The 20385-nt window shown below is 38.0% G+C and overlaps 1 protein-coding gene and 7 non-coding genes across 8 annotated transcripts; 4 read left to right on the top strand and 4 right to left on the bottom strand.

The window, feature by feature from the left end:
* Nucleotides 1-3424: 3424 nt before the first annotated feature.
* Nucleotides 3425-3498, bottom strand: trnat-agu (transfer RNA threonine (anticodon AGU)). The gene has a single exon. It is a non-coding gene; the product is annotated as a tRNA-Thr (tRNA).
* A 457-nt stretch (nt 3499-3955) lies between these two features.
* On the bottom strand, nt 3956-4029 carry trnat-agu (transfer RNA threonine (anticodon AGU)). The gene has a single exon. It is a non-coding gene; the product is annotated as a tRNA-Thr (tRNA).
* Nucleotides 4030-4486: 457 nt separating this feature from the next.
* trnat-agu (transfer RNA threonine (anticodon AGU)) lies at nt 4487-4560 on the bottom strand. The gene has a single exon. It is a non-coding gene; the product is annotated as a tRNA-Thr (tRNA).
* A 243-nt stretch (nt 4561-4803) lies between these two features.
* trnat-agu (transfer RNA threonine (anticodon AGU)) lies at nt 4804-4877 on the top strand. The gene has a single exon. It is a non-coding gene; the product is annotated as a tRNA-Thr (tRNA).
* A 1191-nt stretch (nt 4878-6068) lies between these two features.
* Nucleotides 6069-6142, top strand: trnat-agu (transfer RNA threonine (anticodon AGU)). The gene has a single exon. It is a non-coding gene; the product is annotated as a tRNA-Thr (tRNA).
* Nucleotides 6143-6395: 253 nt separating this feature from the next.
* trnat-ugu (transfer RNA threonine (anticodon UGU)) lies at nt 6396-6469 on the top strand. The gene has a single exon. It is a non-coding gene; the product is annotated as a tRNA-Thr (tRNA).
* A 978-nt stretch (nt 6470-7447) lies between these two features.
* On the bottom strand, nt 7448-7521 carry trnat-agu (transfer RNA threonine (anticodon AGU)). Its single transcript has one exon. It is a non-coding gene; the product is annotated as a tRNA-Thr (tRNA).
* A 2130-nt stretch (nt 7522-9651) lies between these two features.
* Nucleotides 9652-19155, top strand: LOC134003128 (uncharacterized). The gene is made up of 14 exons (XM_062442260.1): nt 9652-9688; nt 11058-11227; nt 11569-11613; nt 11771-11880; nt 12919-13088; nt 13214-13374; nt 13947-14157; nt 15585-15761; nt 16024-16181; nt 16334-16547; nt 17359-17547; nt 18058-18128; nt 18804-19021; nt 19098-19155. The coding sequence occupies exons 1-14, from the start codon at nt 9652-9654 to the stop codon at nt 19153-19155; spliced, it is 1989 nt and encodes a 662-aa protein (XP_062298244.1).
* The last annotated feature ends 1230 nt before the right edge of the window (nt 19156-20385 follow it).

Here is a 20385-nt window from a genome sequence, read left to right as displayed (position 1 = left end):
GTGTTCCCTTTTTGTGATGGCAGACAGTGAATGAACAAATCCTTTCTCCTCTGTCTTTTTGCGAGTATGATCCTTGCTTGATTTGCGCTGGTGCAGACTATTTGTAGGAACTAACACATCAATATGACAAAATCTATCATCTTTAAAGCTTACTTGACTGTGCCAGACATTTCTCCTTTCAGACGCAGCTCCTACATTGATTTGCTTTACTTGTGAAACTAAGCAGTGACAATAGTGAAAGTGGGAAGAAAAAAAGCTATACTATGTAACCGTTCTTCATTGAAATGTCTAAAAATGGCTAGACATATGTGATAAACTTCATTGAGTTGTGTACTTACATTATATAAAATGTTTTCAACAATTTCCAGAGAAATCTGTAATTTTAATCAGCTAATGATCTGTTTCATTTTGTCGCCTGTCAGTGGTGCCATACTCTCACTACCAAAAAGTATACATGCATAATATGATAATGCTCTTGTGTGCATAATCCAGCATAACATGTCAGTGTTGTGGTTGTCCAGTTTTAAAACATATTTTATGATAAACTTTTAAGAGCTGGGTCATTTTAGGCATGTTTTTTTTTTGGGGTGAAGGAATTCAGTCATCGGACATCTGGATATTGATTTATCCAAGAAACAAGCTGAGATAAACTCAGTCTACCAGTTTTAATCCCTCAGAAGGAGACCTCTGTTGATAAACCTACTGAACACCTAGATCAGGGGTATTCAATGTCTGGAACATCATCTGTGTTATTTTTAGGTACCTTTACGTAGCATTAGTTTTAGGAAAATATGCTTATACTTATACTTTAAACTTATCTTAACTTTAAACCATAAACTTAATTTCACATCTAATAACTTTATAACAAAACGTCTTTCCTCTTTTCTCCGTGTGTATCTCACTGACAGTTGAGTCTCTCCATGTGACCGAATGCACGGATTTGATTGGCTGATTAGCGTCACGTGAGAAGATTGGCTATGCACAGTGGTATGTGAGGTTCTGAGGGCTGCTCCACTTTTACCGAAATAGCTGGAGAAGCTGCGCCCATTAAAATAGAAACTCTTGGGCAAAATTTAACAATCCTCTATATTTAATCAGTTACAGGACTGCATCTAGGTCCGGATACAGACCACGGTCCGCTGGGAGTGTGTCCATATTCCCACAGCCCTATGTTCCCATAGCCCTATGTTCCCACAGTCCTATGTTCCCACAGCCATATGTTCCCACAGCCCTAAGTTCCCATAGCCCTATGTTCCCATAGCCCTATGTTCCCACAGTCCTATGTTCCCACAGTCATATGTTCCCTCAGTCCTATGTTCCCTCAGTCCTATGTTCCCTCAGTCCTATGTTCCCACAGCCCTATGTTCCCATAGCCCTATGTTCCCATAGCCCTATGTTCCCACAGTCCTATGTTCCCACAGCCATATGTTCCCACAGCCCTAAGTTCCCATAGCCCTATGTTCCCATAGCCCTATGTTCCCACAGCCATATGTTCCCACAGCCCTAAGTTCCCATAGCCCTATGTTCCCATAGCCATATGTTCCCACAGTCCTATGTTCCCACAGCCCTAAGTTCCCATAGCCCTATGTTCCCATAGCCCTATGTTCCCACAGTCCTATGTTCCCACAGCCCTAAGTTCCCATAGCCCTATGTTCCCACAGTCCTATGTTCCCACAGTCATATGTTCCCTCAGTCCTATGTTCCCTCAGTCCTATGTTCCCACAGCCCTATGTTCCCACAGCCAAAAGTTCCTTCAGTCCAATGTGCCCAAAGCCGAACGTTCCCACAGCCATATGTTCCCACAGCCATATGTTCCCAAATGTCATTAAACTTCATATTTTGATATTGTTTTGATGAGAGAAGTGAAAGAAATTGATCTGCCTAACCACAGCTGAGTGTCGTGGGTGTTGGCATTTCTTGGCACAGTTTTTGCATTACATGTGTTTCTATCCTGAGACTAATAAGATTAAATGGGCATAAATTAATAAGACAAAAGGTACAGGCAGTGATATTACTGCTACAAACATTTCTACAGCACAGAGATGACAGGGATGCTCATTTACTGTGCAGACCTCTCACAGACATGATGCTTGCAGGTTTCTTTGGCTTGTTAATTTAATTCAATGACATTGTTTTTTAAAACAGTGACACAGACAACTTTCAGTTCCGACAACTATTTGATTTACCCAAATTAAAGAAATCCTTTACTGGCATCTGAAAGTTTAAGTTTTCTATGTGTCAAGTTTCTGATGAATTGGATTTTGTTTGTGATTCTCACAGTGTAAAAAATGTGATTTTATTATTTTTATAGCAGCATCTCTTTTCCAAAATCGGTATCCTGAAAACTGTTCACGGTGTAGCATGTGGATAATCTAGAGGAATGGGGATGCAGTTACCAGAAAGAGCCTTCATTTTTTTAGGGTAGAGGCAAAAATCTAAAACCAGTTAAAATAAAAAACTATCTGCATGGCTGAGAAATTATTGGAAATTGAGTGAACTGACCCTTACTATGTTTTTCAATATGCCATGTTTTACAATGGACTCGTGTGTTTATTATATAAAAGAATATTTCAAAAGATAATATTCAACATATTTCAAAACTGTGTTCTGGCAGTGTTTAGCCTTGATTTGAGAGACATGCTTTTGGTCCTGTCCTACATATTGTAAGCACATTGACATCAAATTGAAATGGATTTAAATGACTCCAAATTGCTCATATTTGATGAGATAGATCCGGAAGTCCTGCCAACACCCATCTCATAATGGCCTTTTAGTGACCACAATCACTGGATATTACTGCAGATATCTGTTTGTCATGGTCTGAGAATAAATTCAGAAGCAGTTTATGATATATATATATATCAGGACATAAGCTAATTAATGTCCAGACAGACGTCACAGCCATTAAGTTTTAAGTTTAAAAGATAGCTAAGAGCATGGAAATATCCTTATTTCCTCCCTTTAAAGGGGACCTAATATTGTTATTTCCAGCTCCATAGCTTTATTCTAAGACTCAACTAAAGTAGCTTTGCATGATTCACAGTTCAAAAACTACTTATTTATCTTATACTGGACCTTATAATGGACCTTTATCCCTCAGTTAAGCTTCTTTCTCATAACAGGTAGTTGCAGCTTCTGTCTCACAAGGTTTTAAGATGTTGGCTCAGGCTAAAGGAGAAAAAACATCAGAAATGTAAAGTTTAAAGCGTCTGAAGCCAGCGCTTTTTGCTCACAGGGATAACTTACACATACATACCTCATTAATATGAACATCTGACATTGTAACATTATATATATGACTGACATAATAGGTCCTCTTTAAACACTATCACAAAAATGTAGATTAAACTAAATATTTTGGGGGGGAAAATTGTCAAAAAGAAGAGTCTTGGTAGTGGATTCAAATTTAGGGTTACTGATAATAAGGCACTGCTGGGATTTGAACCCAGGATCTCCTGTTTACTAGACAGGCGCTTTAACCAACTAAGCCACAGCGCCTCTGGTAACAGTTGCTCTCATGTTAAAGGTGCAGTAACACTGAGTTGAAGACATTTATGAACAGATGTGATAAAGTTGTGTTTATTTTCTTGATTACGATCAATTTTCTTGCTTCTGTTGAAAATGAAGCTAACATTTGTAGACAAAAAATGATCATTGAGCAAGTATCCCCGGATATGATGGAGAAATAATGCCTCAATGAAAGTAACACAGAGCTTATCACAGGGAAGATCAACTTATATCTATGAGGGAGTGTCAGGATTTGAACCAAGAACCTTCTGTTTACAGGACAAGCACTTTAACCACTAACTGGCTGCATTAGTTGGTGTATTGTACTTCTCAAAACTTCATTAATGGCTGCATTGAGACCAGTAAGAAAGGGTTTTTCCTTTTTTCTGTATATATAGATTTTGATAAGACATCTCTCAGTAGTTTATAGACAACCAACCTAATAATGAGGCACTGCTGGGATTTGAACCCAGGATCTCCTGTTTACTAGACAGGCGCTTTAACCAACTAAGCCACAGCGCCTCTGGTAACAGTTGCTCTCATGTTAAAGGTGCAGTAACACTGAGTTGAAGACATTTATGAACAGATGTGATAAAGTTGTGTTTATTTTCTTGATTACGATCAATTTTCTTGCTTCTGTTGAAAATGAAGCTAACATTTGTAGACAAAAAATGATCATTGAGCAAGTATCCCCGGATATGATGGAGAAATAATGCCTCAATGAAAGTAACACAGAGCTTATCACAGGGAAGATCAACTTATATCTATGAGGGAGTGTCAGGATTTGAACCAAGAACCTTCTGTTTACAGGACAAGCACTTTAACCACTAACTGGCTGCATTAGTTGGTGTATTGTACTTCTCAAAACTTCATTAATGGCTGCATTGAGACCAGTAAGAAAGGGTTTTTCCTTTTTTCTGTATATATAGATTTTGATAAGACATCTCTCAGTAGTTTATAGACAACCAACCTAATAATGAGGCACTGCTGGGATTTGAACCCAGGATCTCCTGTTTACTAGACAGGCGCTTTAACCAACTAAGCCACAGCACCTCCAGCAAGCACTTCTCTCATGTTAAACCTAAATTCATATCCGGAAATAGGGCTGCAACTAATAATTATTTTCATAATCCATGAACGGTTAGAGAAAAAAAAGTAAAAATGTAATCGGAACAACACTCAGAAAACTACAAAACATGGATCACGATCAAGACAACGAACTTAACTTCATCATATAAACTCATAAATGTCTTTGCATCAGTGTCAGTCCACTTTATGACGGAACACATTTGCAGAGGTGCTGTGGCTTAGTTGGTTAAAGCGCCTGTCTAGTAAACAGGAGATCCTGGGTTCAAATCCCAGCAGTGCCTAGAACAGTGTCCCAACCAGATTTTCAGGGGTGTAATAATTTTAATTCATTTATAAGATAAGAATAGTCTTTACTGTCATTACAACGAAATTGAAATCATAAGTAAAAAAAATAAATAAAAGGTGCTTTAAAAAAAAATAAAATAAATGAGTAATTAAGTACTAAAACTAATTAGGTACTAAACTAACTAAAACACATAATACACACACACAATAGAAATTCCACTTGCTGCCATCAGTATTGTACAATTCTCCTTAAAATTAAACTCTAAGTAGCTGTTGTAGTTAAAAAGGGATCAGGTTTTTTGAGCATTTAGCAGGGGTTACATTATTTATTTATTATATATTTATGTGAATAAATAAATAAATAAGTTACTATAGAAAAATGTAAAAATATATATCATGAGGAAATGGCATGTCTAACGTGAACATCCCTCCTGCAGTATACACGGAGGTAAGCTGGCAACGTTAACAGAGCTAATGGAGAAATGGTGAAGCGTCAGGGAGGCTGAGGATGAGCTCATGGATATAAAGTCCAATTCTCTCTGGAAGCGGTTTTATGGATACAGGCGGTTTTGGCTTGTGAAAGGACCAGGAGTCGCTCCGAGACTTGGTCATCACGTGACCACCAGACTGATCTTGCCATTTGTCACAAAAATACCTGTCAGCTTGCAGCGCTGTGGTCACCATCAAAACAAAGGCACACGACAGGCTTGATGTGCACAGTGACTTTAGTTTGGTTGTTACCAACGTTACACCAGACATCCCATCACTGGCTCAGGAAACACAGTCTCACAGCTTGAAATTAAAATTCACTCGGCCTGGACTCTTAAGATGTGTGTATAACAGTGAAATGAAAAGGAAATCATAACACAGAGAAAAAATGTGTTCCTAAAAGTATAAGGAAAAATAAGAAGAAAATAACCTGTTCTGAAGTTTATATATTGATCATTTTACACGGGTTTCCTGCAGGTATTTAGAGGTTAGGTTCACTACTTCATTTCATTGAACAATTCATTGTTCCATGCTGCTACTGTGTATGTTTTGTAGTTTTGGACTGTTGTTCCAACACAGCAAGATGTCCGATGACACTTTTCTTTTTTTTCTATTCATTGATTATGAAAATAATTATTAGTTGCAGCCCTATTTGTGGATATGAGTGTAGCTTTAACATGAGAGGCCAGTGTGTCAGAGGTGCTGTGGCTTAGTTGGTTAAAGCGCCTGTCTAGTAAACAGGAGATCCTGGGTTCAAATCCCAGCAGTGCCTCATGGTTGAAAAAGCATTTTCTCAGTGAGGACTGTTCTGTTACTTTCTTTGAGGCTTTATTTCTCCTTCATATCTTATCCTGAGGTACTTCCTTGGTGACCACATTTGTTTTTAAAGAAAATTGCCTCATTTTTGGCGGAAGCAATAACATGTATCACATTCAACACAATAAACATAACTTTATCAAATCAGTTCATAAATGTCTTCACTTCAGTTTTACTGTGTGTTTAATATAAGAGAAAATAGTACAGCAGGCACTGTGGCTTAGTTGGTTAAAGCACCTGTCTTGTAAACAGGAGATCCTGGGTTCAAATCCCAGCAGTGCCTCAATATCAGGATATTATGTCCTCTAAACTAACTGAACTCTTTCTTACTGCAGCCAACACTATTGGCTTGCCTTTGGTAAATGCCTTGCTCAACAAACTTTTGGAAAGCATCTCAAGCCACAGCAACAAATGTGGCTACACTCTGTTACTTTCTTTTAGGCATTATTTCTCCATTATATCCGGGGATATTTGCTTCATTTTCAACTGAAGCAACCAACTTGATAGTAATCAAGAAAATAAACACATCAGTTCACCTTGGTGTTACTGCACTTTTAACTATTATCTAGGGTTCAAATCCTGGCACTACTAGGATTTGAACAAAGGACTTCCTGTTTACAAGGTAGGTGTTTTAACCAACTAAGCCACAGCACCTCTGACAATGTGCTCGATCATTAAGTGCACTCACACTGATTAATTGATTACACTACTTAATTTGATAAAGTCATGTTTATTGTATTGATTGTGATCCATATTGTTGCTTCGGTTGAGAACGAAGCAAAAAAATATTTAACTAAATATGTTCATTGAAGAAATATTCTGGGATAAGATGAAGAAAGCCTTAACAGGAAGGTAATCACCGTGAGAGAGACCCTACAACCATGAGGCACTGCTGGGATTTGAACCCAGGATCTGCTGTTTACTTAACAGGCACTTTTAGCTTTTATTAGTCAGCATATTCATCTAATGTATGTTTTTTTGTATCAAGAATATAATGTATAATGTATTTATTTTTCCTCATGTATTGTCAATATTTTTTAAATTTGTGTCCTTAGTTATTTTTTTCCCTCTTTTTCCTTTGTTTGGTTTGCTGTACAGCTGTCTGGGGTTGGAGCATTGTATGTTGTTCTGTTTGTTTAAACTCAATAAAAAAGGTATTTCCAAAAAAAGGTTACTGAGAAAGTATATGATTGAGGGATATGATTGAGAAAAAATGCCTCACAGAAAAGTAGTCACTGGGGGAACAGATCCTATGAACATCAGGCACTGCTGGGATTTGAACCCAGGATCTCCTGTTTACTAGACAGGCGCTTTAACCAACTAAGCCACAGCACCTCTGTAAAACATGCCTCTCATGTTAAAGTAATATTCATATCCAGAAATAGGGCAGAAACAACTAATTATTTTCATAATCTATGAATAGTTTAAATGAAAAAAGTGTCATCAGACATTTTGTTGTGTTGGACCAACAGTCCAAAACTACAAAACATTCAATTTACTGCACCCTTACGATGAGGAAAAGCAGCACATTCTCACATTTCAGAAGCTTAAACAAAAGAACATTTGGACTGGATGATCAAAATGCTTGCAGATTATTGTTCTGTTGACTGATTAATCAACTACTTATTGCAGCAAAAGAAACTTTGAAGGTCTCATGTTGCTTTCATTGGATCCAAAGTGCTGATTTTCTCTAAGTAGCTTGCTGGGTAATATAACGATAAATTGTCTTGGTTGTGTTTACTGTAATAGTGGCTAATGTAGCCTTTTACTGGCTTCTTACTGGCATACATGGAAGAAGTATTTACAGCCATCTTCCATACCAAATGAGGAAAAAACATGATTTATCATAAATTAGACTGAAATACTTAAAAGTGATGGCTTTCACATAAATAACACTAGAACAATATGCGCCCGTTAGGTGATGCAGCGTCTGGCTAACGCTAGACCCTACCACAAGTGAGGTAGGGTCTGGCGAGGAGCTTACAGCCAATCATATCAATGATAGACAATGACGTATTCAGAGCCTGTAGGGAGCAGTGCGAACACATCCTTTTTATGAAGGGAAAATCATGTAGCGCACGTTTTTTGTTCTATTTTTAAAGTGAACTTGCCTTCCAATTTATTTAGCACACAATCTACTGCTGCTTCAAAGAGTTGCTGCACCTCCGTGGCCGCCATGCTGGATGTAAACAGAGTCGCTCTACGGTCGTCATCGCCTTGAGCCCGCCTCCCCGTTCTGTGATTGGTTCCCTATCTCAGGTGAATATTTTGTCTTGGTGGCCATGCTAACTTTCTGAGCGAAGTGGAATGTCGCTGGAAAGAGAGCATGGGTTTACCCAGGCTAGATGCAGCATGTTTACTTGCCAAAAGATGCAAGCTTATAGATTAGAGCAGTGAGAAGAATGTATATTTGTATATGAAGGTCACAGTAAGTATGTCTCCCAAACACACTTGAGAGTGTTGAGATCTTGCACCAAGTACTGTGGCGGAATCTAGCTGAACTCCAGAGAAGTCAGGTACTAAACCACTAACTTTGCTTCAAAACACAATCCACACAGTAGCTAATGCTAATGCTTGGCCGTTTAGTGGTAACCAACATGAATGCAGCCTATCGTAAAAAATGAAGATCAACAATAATTTTACTTCCAGCATTATCCAACAACCAAAAAATTGGTTGACATGAAATGAAATGCGGGCTCCCTGAACCTTGGAGGGGATGGAGATGGGTTGGCGGAATGTGGATTGGTTGAAAGGTGGAACACAGACGGACAGAAAGACAGACCAACATCCCGCTCTCCAATTATATTAGTAGGATAGGATAACATCAAATTATCAGCGTTTCCATATGGGGAAAATACTTCCACAGGCAGGAGCTTCTTTCCTTTTTTAACTCCATCAGAAGTGGCAAGTGTGTTGACAAAAATGCTCGATGTGACAAAAAGGCAAGAAAAGAAGTGTGCCCTGGACCATGTGTTAAAGATTGACACACCTGATTAGTTGTATATTTATTGTAAATAAATGTATATTGTAGCCTGCCAGCTTTTGCGTGACATTTCTTCCTTCAGACCCTAACCCTAACCCGCCTACATTGATCTGCTTTACTTCTGAAACTAAACAGAAACAATTATGAAAGGGAGCAATCAACTGCTTTTGATTTGATAGCCAGGGACCATGTTGGAAACAAGTGTCTTTTACACATCATCCCCTGCATACATTGTTTTCTATATCTATAATTCAAATTAAATAAAAACTGCACACATGCAGCTGAGTGTCAGGGGTGTTGGCAGTTCCTATCCACAGACTAATCAGATAAATCAGATGAGCATAAATTAACAAGACAAAAGGGTTGGTCTTTAAATCTGACCAATCATCTTCTAGTACCAAGCAGTGATATTACTGCTACAGACATCTAAACAGCACAGAGAGGACAGGGATGCTCATTTACTCTGCAGACCTCTCACAGACATGATGCTTGCAGGTTTCTTTCTGCTCCTCCTCACAGGTAAGCCGGGACAGTTTGATGATATATGCATATTAACTCTAAGAGATGTCCTGCTGTTACATTTCTGCTGTTATCCCCAATACAAGGGGGATGAAAAAGAGTTTGTGCGCGATTCTCACAGTGTTAACATTTTAATTAAAAAACTTATAGCAGTGTTTCTTTTCTAAAATTATTTTCAAAAGTTTTCACAATGTGGCATGTGGGCAGAGACGATGCTGTTGATTTTATCAAATTGACGTTTAAAAAACACAGTGAAGTGATCAGCACAAACTAAATTCCATTCACCTCCATCGTTTTAGTAGAAAGGCAAAGATCTTGGAGATGAATATTTTAAAACAAATTAGAACCAAAACTATCTGTATGGCAGAGTAATGATCTATCTGTGGATTTATTGAAGTGATCCTTATTTTTTTCAAAATGCCATGTTCTACAATTTATTTATGTCTATATGGGTCAATGACGTATAAGGATTTATTTAAAAATAAAGAATTAGAACTGACCTTAAAAAAGTCATGTGGTACGACCATGATCTATCTTAAAATAAATGAATTTAAGTGTTTCGAAACAAATTATTTGCATTTCCTTTAAGTTTTTGTAAATAATAATCTCATATTTATGTTCTATAATGTCACAGTTGCCTTCTGAAATGTATGTAAGACTTATTTTTCCTGTAAATTGCTTAAAAATGATTGAAAAAAATTTCAAAAATACAATTAGTTAAGCATACTGTATCAGTGATTAATATTAAAAGTGATATTTTACTCTGAATTTAATACAGTTATTGGTATTATTGGTCGCACCACATGATATTTTGTCACTTTAAATAACAGAAAAATTACTAATAACTTGTGGTTTTTGAAAAGTTAAAGTGATTACATTTTTTTAAAAATCAATGTAAACCTTTTTCTAACTGAAAAAAATGCAGTTAGACTGAAAATGTAGGTGTCACGTCATTGACCCATATATGTATATTTATTATATGAAAGAATATTTTAAAAGTTAATACTTAAAAATGTGTTCTGGGAGGGTTTAGCCTTGATTTAAGCCACATGATTTTGGAAAACACTGTGTAGCAAATTTAAATGGATTTAAATGACTGCAAAATGCTCACATTTAATGTGATTAAATCCGCAGTCGTACCAATGTTAATCTTATAATGGCCTTTTAGTGACCACAAATACAGGATATTACTGTGACTGTTTTCTCTGTGACTTTTTCATGGCTTTGAAATTCATATAATCAGTTTATACCCACAGAAACAAATGTTAGTGATTTTCTGTATGTGCAGACCCTAAAGTGCAGATGTAAAAGCAGTTCTTTCCTTTTGAGAATTCACTGTGACAGAGAACATGTCTTGATATTGTTGCAGTAGAAGGGGCGTCCTCTGAGGATAACTGCAGTTACCAGTATCTTTTAAACCACCTGAACCTGAGTTTATCCAATAAAAATGATCTGTACTCCATGTCGCGGCCTGTTAAAAACTACAATACGACTACAATTGTACAGCTGCAAATGGTAATCTCTGCCATCCTAGATATGGTAAGCTTGAAATCTTCTGTTTTTTTGTTCGTTTTTTAGTCAGATAGCAATGAGATCTGTCAGACTCAATTAAATTCTTCATTTTTAGTCCTGGGTACTTTGGAAAATCTCAAATCACAATTTCCAGAATTTTTACCATTCTGCAAAAACAAACATTCAATTATCTTGAGATAATTTAAACATTTCTTTTGTATTGCCATCACAAGATATGTACGAATAGTCTTGTAAATCACATTATTGTGTGTGAACTTAGTAATTTATATTAGCACTGTATGGCTTTATGATATTTTGTGAGCTATGTTAATTGTGCTGCTTTTCAGTGTGTATTTCTTTGTTCATAGAGAGAGAGTGACCAGACTTTCATTTCTAACGTTTGGATTTTTGTGGTGAGTTCTCTCTGAGGAAGACTGAACAAGACTGACTGAACTTCAGTAGAAACTCAAATTATTTCCTTTAAATTGCTTTTTTCACTCTTTCTTTCTCTCACCTATTTCTTTCATCCCTTTTCCTTACTGTCTTATTTCCTTGTTTTTATCTATAAAGGAGTGGGAGAATGAACACATTAGATGGGACAAAGATGACTTTTGTGGAATTGACCGTATAGTGGTTCCTGCTGATATTTTCTGGAAGCCAGATGTCACCATTCAAGAGATGTGAGTATGCACTCACACCTGCAGATCCCATATATACTCACAACAATAACTAGTGTAGTTTATTATATAGTATTGATATTTTTTAAGAGATTACTTGTGTTCCATAACTACATACGGTTGCAGCTCCTTGAGTGTGAGGTTGTGGCAAGATATCCTACAGATAACAAAGTTAGCAGGTAGCACAAGGAAAAAGCTGAAAACTTGATACAAATGCTGTGTTGGATATTTTAAAATGGTAAAAATAAACAAATAAATAAAAACTACCCAAACCTACAAAGACAGACTGAAAAGCTGCAGCAACTCTGACTATAGTTGTGACATAAACAAGCTGCGTCAAAGCAGCAAAAACAACCAATACAGTAATTCTATTCTATTCAGCTTTATTTATATAGTTATCTCAAGGCACTTTTCACATAGAGCAGGTCTAGACCGTACTCTTTAATTTAAAGAGACCCAACATTCCCCCATGAGCAAGCACTTGGCGACAGTGGCAGGAAGAAACCTCAAGTAGAACTGGGCTCTAGGTGGATGGACATATCCTAATCAAAGGTGTTATGATTAAGTTTATTGTGACCCAAAGTGCCGAACAAACACCTGGAAATGGGAGTTTATTGTCACAGAATAATAGAGAATTTGCGATCAGGCAACCTGGAGCAGAGGCAGATGAGTATTTATACAAGAAGCACACAGACTTGGAGAATACAAACTAAGCTGTAGTTGAACTTTTTTTTAAATGTATTTATTTATTTAAAAATTATTAGCAGTGTCATTTTAATCAAGGTCCTTCTTAAATGCAAATGTGCCCCTCTTATTCCCTGTACTTTTCAATGTGTTTAAAATATTTACTAAATGTTGGAACAAGCAGATAAGTGTGTTTTTTTTATATTTAAAGAAACATATGGGTAAATTAGAGAAGAACATGTAAGATTAAAATAGAGAAATTGCCTCATAGAATTTGAGTTTGAAGCATAAAGTGTTTATCAAGTGTGTATCATAATATATGTGTGTATGTCTGTGTGCATACTTGTTCCCATACAGGTCAGAAACATACAAGGCCTTTCAAAGTCCTTATCTCACCATTTACCCTGAAGGTCAAGTTTCATCTTGGAACCCTCAGGTGCTAGTCAGCGCCTGCAAGATGCAAGTCCACAAATTCCCCTTTGACGTGCAGAGCTGTAACATATCGTTCAGGTCTATCATTCACACTGGTGAGGTCGTGACCTGTGTCTAAAATGTTGTGTTTGGTCTAAGCATTAATATAAGTTATTTATGTGTTACTTGCTTGTTGACCTGCTAACAGGCCTTACAGTTTTATCTGTATTTCCCATCTCAGGTGGGGAACTGAAACTTAAAGCCGTCGTTACCTCTGAAGAGGCCACAGAGTGGTCTCGTGAAGTGATGAAGACCCAATATGAGTGGCTTTTTATCAACATAACAACCACCGAGACAATTTTGGACCACTTTGGCCTCGACCAAAGCATGATCGTTTACACTGTACGTATTTCTGGATACTGACACAGTGGTGAAAACTATTTTCCACCTGTACCTGTTACTCTTAAGGAAGTTCATGTACTTTTAATTTGGGTACTGGAGTAGATGTTACTGCTAATACTTTCCTTAAGCAAAAATCTAGACACAGACTTTCTATTCTACCACTTTTATTGCTACTTTCACTGTCTGTTTTTATCATGTTTATATTGATTTTCGTTTATTGTGTGTATCCTTGAAGTCTGACAAAAGTTTTATGGACAGCACTTTCCTTATAAAACATTTGCAAAACAGTATTTTAAGTCCTGCACTGCTTACATCCTTTTTTATTGGCTTGCAGTCTTCCTACCTGCTTTTGTTGGTGCATCATTGTGTTTCTTGGCTCATTGTTGAGGTCAGAAACTCCACAGGTTGCCTTAAAGTAAATAATCTGAAGGCTTCTTCCAGCACTGCACATATGAGATGATTGGGGCAGATTACATTGTTGACCTAGGTACTACGTAGATGATTCAGTTGCTTTTGTCAAAAGTACGGGAGTAGGAGGATTATCCACCTGACCTCTAAACATCATTTCACAGGTCACAATGAGGAGGCGATCAGTCCTCTACATTATCAACTTCTTGCTGCCTATCCTGTTCTTCTTGTGTCTGGACTTTGCCTCCTTCCTGATCTCAGACAATGGGGGTGAGAAGCTGAGCTTCAAGATCACTGTGCTGCTCGCTGTCACTGTGATGCAGATTATTCTCAATGAAGTTCTGCCTTCCTCATCAAATAGGGCTCCACTTATAGGTAAGGAAGCTCAGTATTGCCTTTGTTGGACTGTACTTCAAAACCCCTATCCAAGAAATTACATTTATATAATTTATATAATACTAAATATTTTTCAAAAACACTGTCTGGATGATGTTCAGGGGCAACATTTAAAAAAAATAAATGAAGCACTACATTTATAAACCACACTCAGAGGTAGTCATTGGGGTAAATGGTAGATGGACAAGATAGAGGACTCCTGAGTACCACGTGTGGTTAGGTTTAGGCGACAAAAACACTTTGGTTAAGGTTAGTGAAAGTCTGTGGTTTTGCTTAACATGAGCTTCAAGTCATTGCAGACTTTGTTATTAAACTGAAGAGGGTAGTTCTGGGTCTGAAAAGCTAAGCCAATACAGAAGTGCCTTTAATCTGCATTCTCTCTAGTGGCCTTCAGTGTGCGACTCCACTGGCTCTGATTCCATAAAAGTCTATGGGAAATGGGTTTCCTAATGAGTTCAGTTTTAAGTTTTATTCAGTTTTGTAAATCATGGTCCCATGAATTTGATAATAAGTGTTTGTATGTACTAAAAGACCCACTAAGGAGTTGGACGTTCGGTTTTCTGGTAAGTACCTTTTGATTTAACGGTCCTAAGCCAGTTTTTCACTATTGAAAATTAGCATTAGCATTGTCACAATTATTCAATTCAATGCCTTTATTGTCATTGCACAGCAGTACAACGAAATTGTGTGTCCCCTGTGGCTAATACACATAAAAACACCAACAGGCAATAAACATAAAAAACATACAATGGGAGACATAAAAAACACTATGGATAAAAAAAGAAGAAAGAGAAGACAAGAATTACAGTAATAAACATAGGAGGTAGTAATAAATATAGATTAAATAATAAATAAGAGCAGTAGTTCAAATATAATTGCACGTGCTTGCACATCTGAGGTGCATACACTGAAATGACTGTAAATGCAATGTGTAAACCAAGCTAGCAGCTAACGCTAGGGTCATCCAAATATGGTAACTTGTTATCACTTCTGGCTCTGAAAATTCAAGGTGGCGACAGTGACAGAGGCTTCAAAGCACAAGTCAACAAACAAATGGGTTACATCAGGGTGGCTGTGCCATCATAGTTATACAGTCTATGATTAAATCTAGACCAACTATTGCTGCCAGTGCCTAAACATAACTGCACAATGTGTAATGTTTCTGTAGTCTTACCAGTGGATATTGTACTCCAAAATCAACATTACACTTGTATGTTCAGTATCACGATTTTTTCAACTTGCCGAATATGTTTATTATCAACATTTTCTCATTATGTTCAGTAATTCAACAAGCTTTAAGTTTCTGTCAAAATATTTTTGAGAGACAGGGTTGGTGCTATGAGTGGGAAGTACACATACTGACCCACTAACTGACTGTAGTTATTCATCTGCATTGCTCCCCTCAGCGATCTACTGCATTGGAGTCTTTGGTTTGATGCTGCTCAGCCTCCTGGAGACCATTGTTGTGATGTATCTGATGAAGAAAGACTCTGAATCCCAAGACAACGAGGTAGACAGAGACCGAAGCCTGAGTGAGGACTTTGAGGACAAGCATGGCGAAACGAAATTCAACTGTAATGGAGGTACAGTAACTTTTTATGGAGAACTTCAAAGATAATAATAATAATAATAATAATAATAATAATAATAATAATAATAATAATAATAATAATACATTTTATTTGTATTGCACTTTACATTTCAGCAATCTCAAAGTGCTACAGAGCAGAACATTTAAAAACATTTTTTTTTTAAAAAGGTTAAAAGGAGAACCTATAAAAGACACTTAGCAAAATGCTTTTGTAAAAAGATAAGTTTTTAGGTCTCTTTTTATAACATCTGCAGTCTGTGGGGCCCTCGGATGGTCAGGGAGGGCGTTCCACAGCCTTGGGGCTGCAGAGGAAAAGGCCCGATCACCCATGGTGCGGAGCTTGGTTCTGGGGGCTTGGAGGGTGTTTATGTTTATGTTTTCAGAACGGAGGGTGCGTGAGGAGATCTGGGGGGTGAGGAGTTCCTTGAGGTATAGGGGGGCATGTCCGTGAATGCACTGGTGGGTGAGGAGGGAGACCTTGTACTCAATTCTGAGTGTGACAGGGAGCCAGTGAAGAGATTTTAGGATGGGGGTGATATGATCATATTTGCGCACCCTCATCAGGATCCTGGCAGTGCTGTTCTGGATGTACTGCAGTCTCTGGATGCTCTTGCCAGAGATCACGATGAGGAGTGCATTACAGTAGTCCATTCTGGAGGAGACAAAGGCGTGGACAAGCTTCTCTGCATCTGCCAGGGTGAGTGTTGGACGGAGTTTGGCGATGTTCCTGAGGTGGTAGAAAGATTTTTTACAGAGGTGTTTGATGTGGGTATCAAAGGTGAGTTGAGGGTCCATTTTAACACCCAGGTTGGTGACAGATATGGAAAGGGGGATGTTTTGGAGAAGGTGATACTGGAGATGGTGGAACAGCGGAGCTGATGTGGTGTGCCAACTAGGATGGCTTCCGTTTTGGACCTGTTTAGCTGCAGAAAGTTGAGCTCCATCCACGCCTCTACAGTATCTCCTCCAGGCAGGTGGTCAGTGTGGATGTTGGCAGGGGAGCAGAAGAAGTGGGGGTTGTCCTTATGTAGAGCTGTGTGTCATCAGCATAACAATGGCAGGATATACCATGCCTGCTAATGACAGGTAGAGGGTGAAGAGGGTGGGGCCCAGCACTGAGCCCTGAGGTACACCGCAGGTGACGTTGTGGGTGTGTGACTTTGCTTTACCCAGGGCGACCTGCTCGGTTCTGTCGATCAGATATGAAGTGAACCAATTTTGTACATTTTCTGAGAGTCCAATGGTGTATTGCAGGCGGTGGAGGAGGATGTTGTGGTCAACTGTATCAAAGGCAGCTGTTAGGTCCAAGAGGATGAGTAGAGATGGGGAACCGGTATCTGCTGCCATCAGGAGGTCATTGGTGACCCTGACCAAGGCTGTTTCTGTGCTATGGCCAGGGCGGAAACCAGACTGAAACTTCTCAAAAAGGTTATTGAGTTTGAGGTTATCCTGAAGTTGTGCTGCAACTGTTTTTTCCAGAACCTTTGACAGAAATGGAAGATTGGAAATGGGCCTGTAGTTGGAGAGGACTTCTGGATCCAGGGTGGGTTTTTTCAGTAGTGGTCTGATGACAGCAGTTTTTAATGCAGATGGGATATGGCCGGCCAGGAGGGAGTGGTTTATGATCTTGGTGATGAATGGAGAAATGGCAGAGATGTTGGCCTTCAGCAGGGCTGAAGGGAAAGGGTCCAGGGCACAGGTGGACGGCTTCAATTTTGTGATGATGTCCTCCACCTCTTCCTGTGTGACATCGGAGAAGGAGCAGAGAGGCTTGGAGGGTTTGGTGTGGGGGGAAGGAAAGCAGCCTGATGCAGTTTGTGCGTAAAATCAACAATAAGTACATAACATTTTCTCTTATCCCTCTAAGTGATATCTGTGTATGTGGAATGTTTTTGTTTTTCCACCTCTGATATTTTTGTCTGCGCCTCAATACAACAGCACCATCTCTATTTCTAAACAATGTATAATCCAATGATTGTATATAATCTACTGAAGATGGTCCACAGTGATATCTGTGGAAATTCTATTTCATTGTATTGAGGTGAAGCAAAAATCTCACATATCGATAATAAGTTGGCCAAGTTACATTTGAACTAACACAGCTGTTGCTACAGGTTACTGGTCAGTTTGTGCAGAGGTATAGGAACTACTCTGCTATATTTTTACTGTTATTGTGACGTCTATCGTTTTCCAAATGCGTTGAAACTGGCACATTTACAACTTATAATACAAACCGATTAATACTGAATATGCTCCAACTGTCTTTTGTGCCAAATATGTCCTTTCAGGGAAGAAGAAATGGACTCTTAAATGCTTCTCTGATGCGTCTGCGGATAAAACTCCATCTGAACTGCTGAAGGTTGGAATTATGTTGCACTTTAAAGGTCTGGTTAGAAAAAAACGGGGTATAAACTTTTATACCTCGATACTACGGTGGCTGAGAGAGCTAGGTGCATTCAACATTGAAAACATGCATATAGACAAAAAACACAAACTTGCAAACATCTTCACATTTTGGCAAAGTATGCATGAAAGTTAGGGGGAAAAAATTGCTAATAAATTAATTAATATTAAGAAAACCCATTCACCACTTTATGAATATGTGTCATAAAGAAACACTACCCTACATAAAACACAAGCAAATGGTTAAATTAAAAGAAACACAGCTGATATGCAACACAGAAGACCCGATGTCCAGGGTGTACTGTACTTAAATAAATGAATTGATCTACTTATTAAGTATTGTGTGTGTATGAAAAGTCTGATATATCTTATTCCGCCATGCTGGAGACCTTCGTTGTTCACCAGAAACTGTGAAAAGCACATGTATGAGCCACACCATTGCACTGGGTGACGTATTTCTCAACCATGAAGAGTATGGGCATGTTAGTTTGTATAGAAACTGCTCCAAAGACTAATATCAGCGGTAATGTTTTCAGTCTGTGGAGAGAGCTGTTCTGTGTATGGTAGACAGAGCTTCGCTAATTTGTTGTGCTACATATCATAACCACTGTCACCTTAACCATTTCTGCAGGGTAGCAGCAGCCAACTGACGGAGGAGACACATGGCGCTGAAAAGCTCTCAGATGATCTAAGGGAGGTGATGAAAACACTGGCTCTGCTCCTTCACAGAAAGAAGGAAGACGTGAAGCCCGGCTACTGGACCACAAAGACTAAGACAATCAACAAAGTTTTCTTCATTTTCTACTTGATAGTTTCCTGTGTGTTTTTAGTCATTTTGTTTTCCGGATGGTATACTACATAAAAAACAACAACAGCAAAATAATGAAACATATGATTGAGTTATGTTCCTCTTTATTACTCCTAGCAAGAGTAAATCAGAACAGAGTGGGCTCATGTGGAGGTTGGCCTTAAAGAGACAGTAACTAAAATAGCCTGTTCAAGACTAGTTCCAGAGGCTGATCTGAGGGGCTGCAAAAGTGCCAGTAAGACTCAAATGAGTTTTCAAAGTGTAAGTCATCCCAAGATATTCAAGCAGACCCCCAGAATATAAATATAGACCCGTAAATGTGCATGATATGTCCCCTTTAAGAGAAAATTGTCAGCCTATAACCTCATAAGATCTTAGATATACTATATGTAGTGGCTCAGTAGTGTTGCTTGCATGTTTCACATGTACTAAGTATTAGTCTGTGACACTAGTTTGGTTGTATTATGAAACTGTATTAATATGTCATCAAGTAGTAGATTTATGATGTATTCCATATGTAATATGCACAGTCCTAATGTTCAATGAATCCACCAAATACATAATCTAAATGTACAAAAAAGGAAGCATGTAAGTGTAAGCAAACAGGTAGCAGTATAATGTGGTTACTGCATGAGGCTGCATGGGTCACAGGATTATTTTCAGAAGATTTAAATGTGTTTTTATATGGATTGAATAATTCTGTGTTCTTCAAGATCTACATCTACATCTGTATTTTGATTACATTGTGATTTTAATCTCATGAAACAACAGTTCTGTAATCTTGTTGTGAAAACATAAAGTAGTCTTTTTCATGCAGAAATAAACAGTAAAAAACAAAATGTTTGAGGTGTTTTCATAACCTAAAGGGATCTTCCATACTTTTAATTGAAATGTTTGATGGGAAAAAAATGGCAGAAATTAAAACATGTCAATTCTATAACCACCCCAGTTATGTCCGTGTAGGTTCTCAGCAGTTTTTAACAGGTCAGACCATAGAGCACAGGTGATTGTTTTTGATCAAATTCAGGAGGTTTAAGATATCCACCAGTGGGAGTATTGTTCATTAAATGTGTTTTAACCACTAAGTCACCAAGACCTCACCCTTAAAATGTGTTGTTTTTCATTGCTTTACCAAATTATAATTTATTTTTTCAGCTGAGCAGAGCTTTCACAAAATCTTTCCACCTGCAACCTTGAAACTGCAGAGATACACGTTGGGGTATACAAACCTCTCATTCACCACTGAGAGCTGTGTGTGGCAGGGTTATTATAGTTAACTAAAACTTAAACTAACAGTGAAAAAATAATTTAGTTAACTGAAATAAATAAATAAAAAGAAAAAAGAAAGAAAACAAAATAAAAACTACAATGAACAATGCAAAACTAACAAACTAAACTGAATTGC

Source organism: Scomber scombrus, chromosome 21 (assembly GCF_963691925.1).
Source record: "Scomber scombrus chromosome 21, fScoSco1.1, whole genome shotgun sequence".
NCBI classification, from domain to species: Eukaryota; Metazoa; Chordata; class Actinopteri; order Scombriformes; family Scombridae; genus Scomber; species Scomber scombrus.
This window is presented reverse-complemented; position numbering and strand designations above follow the sequence as displayed.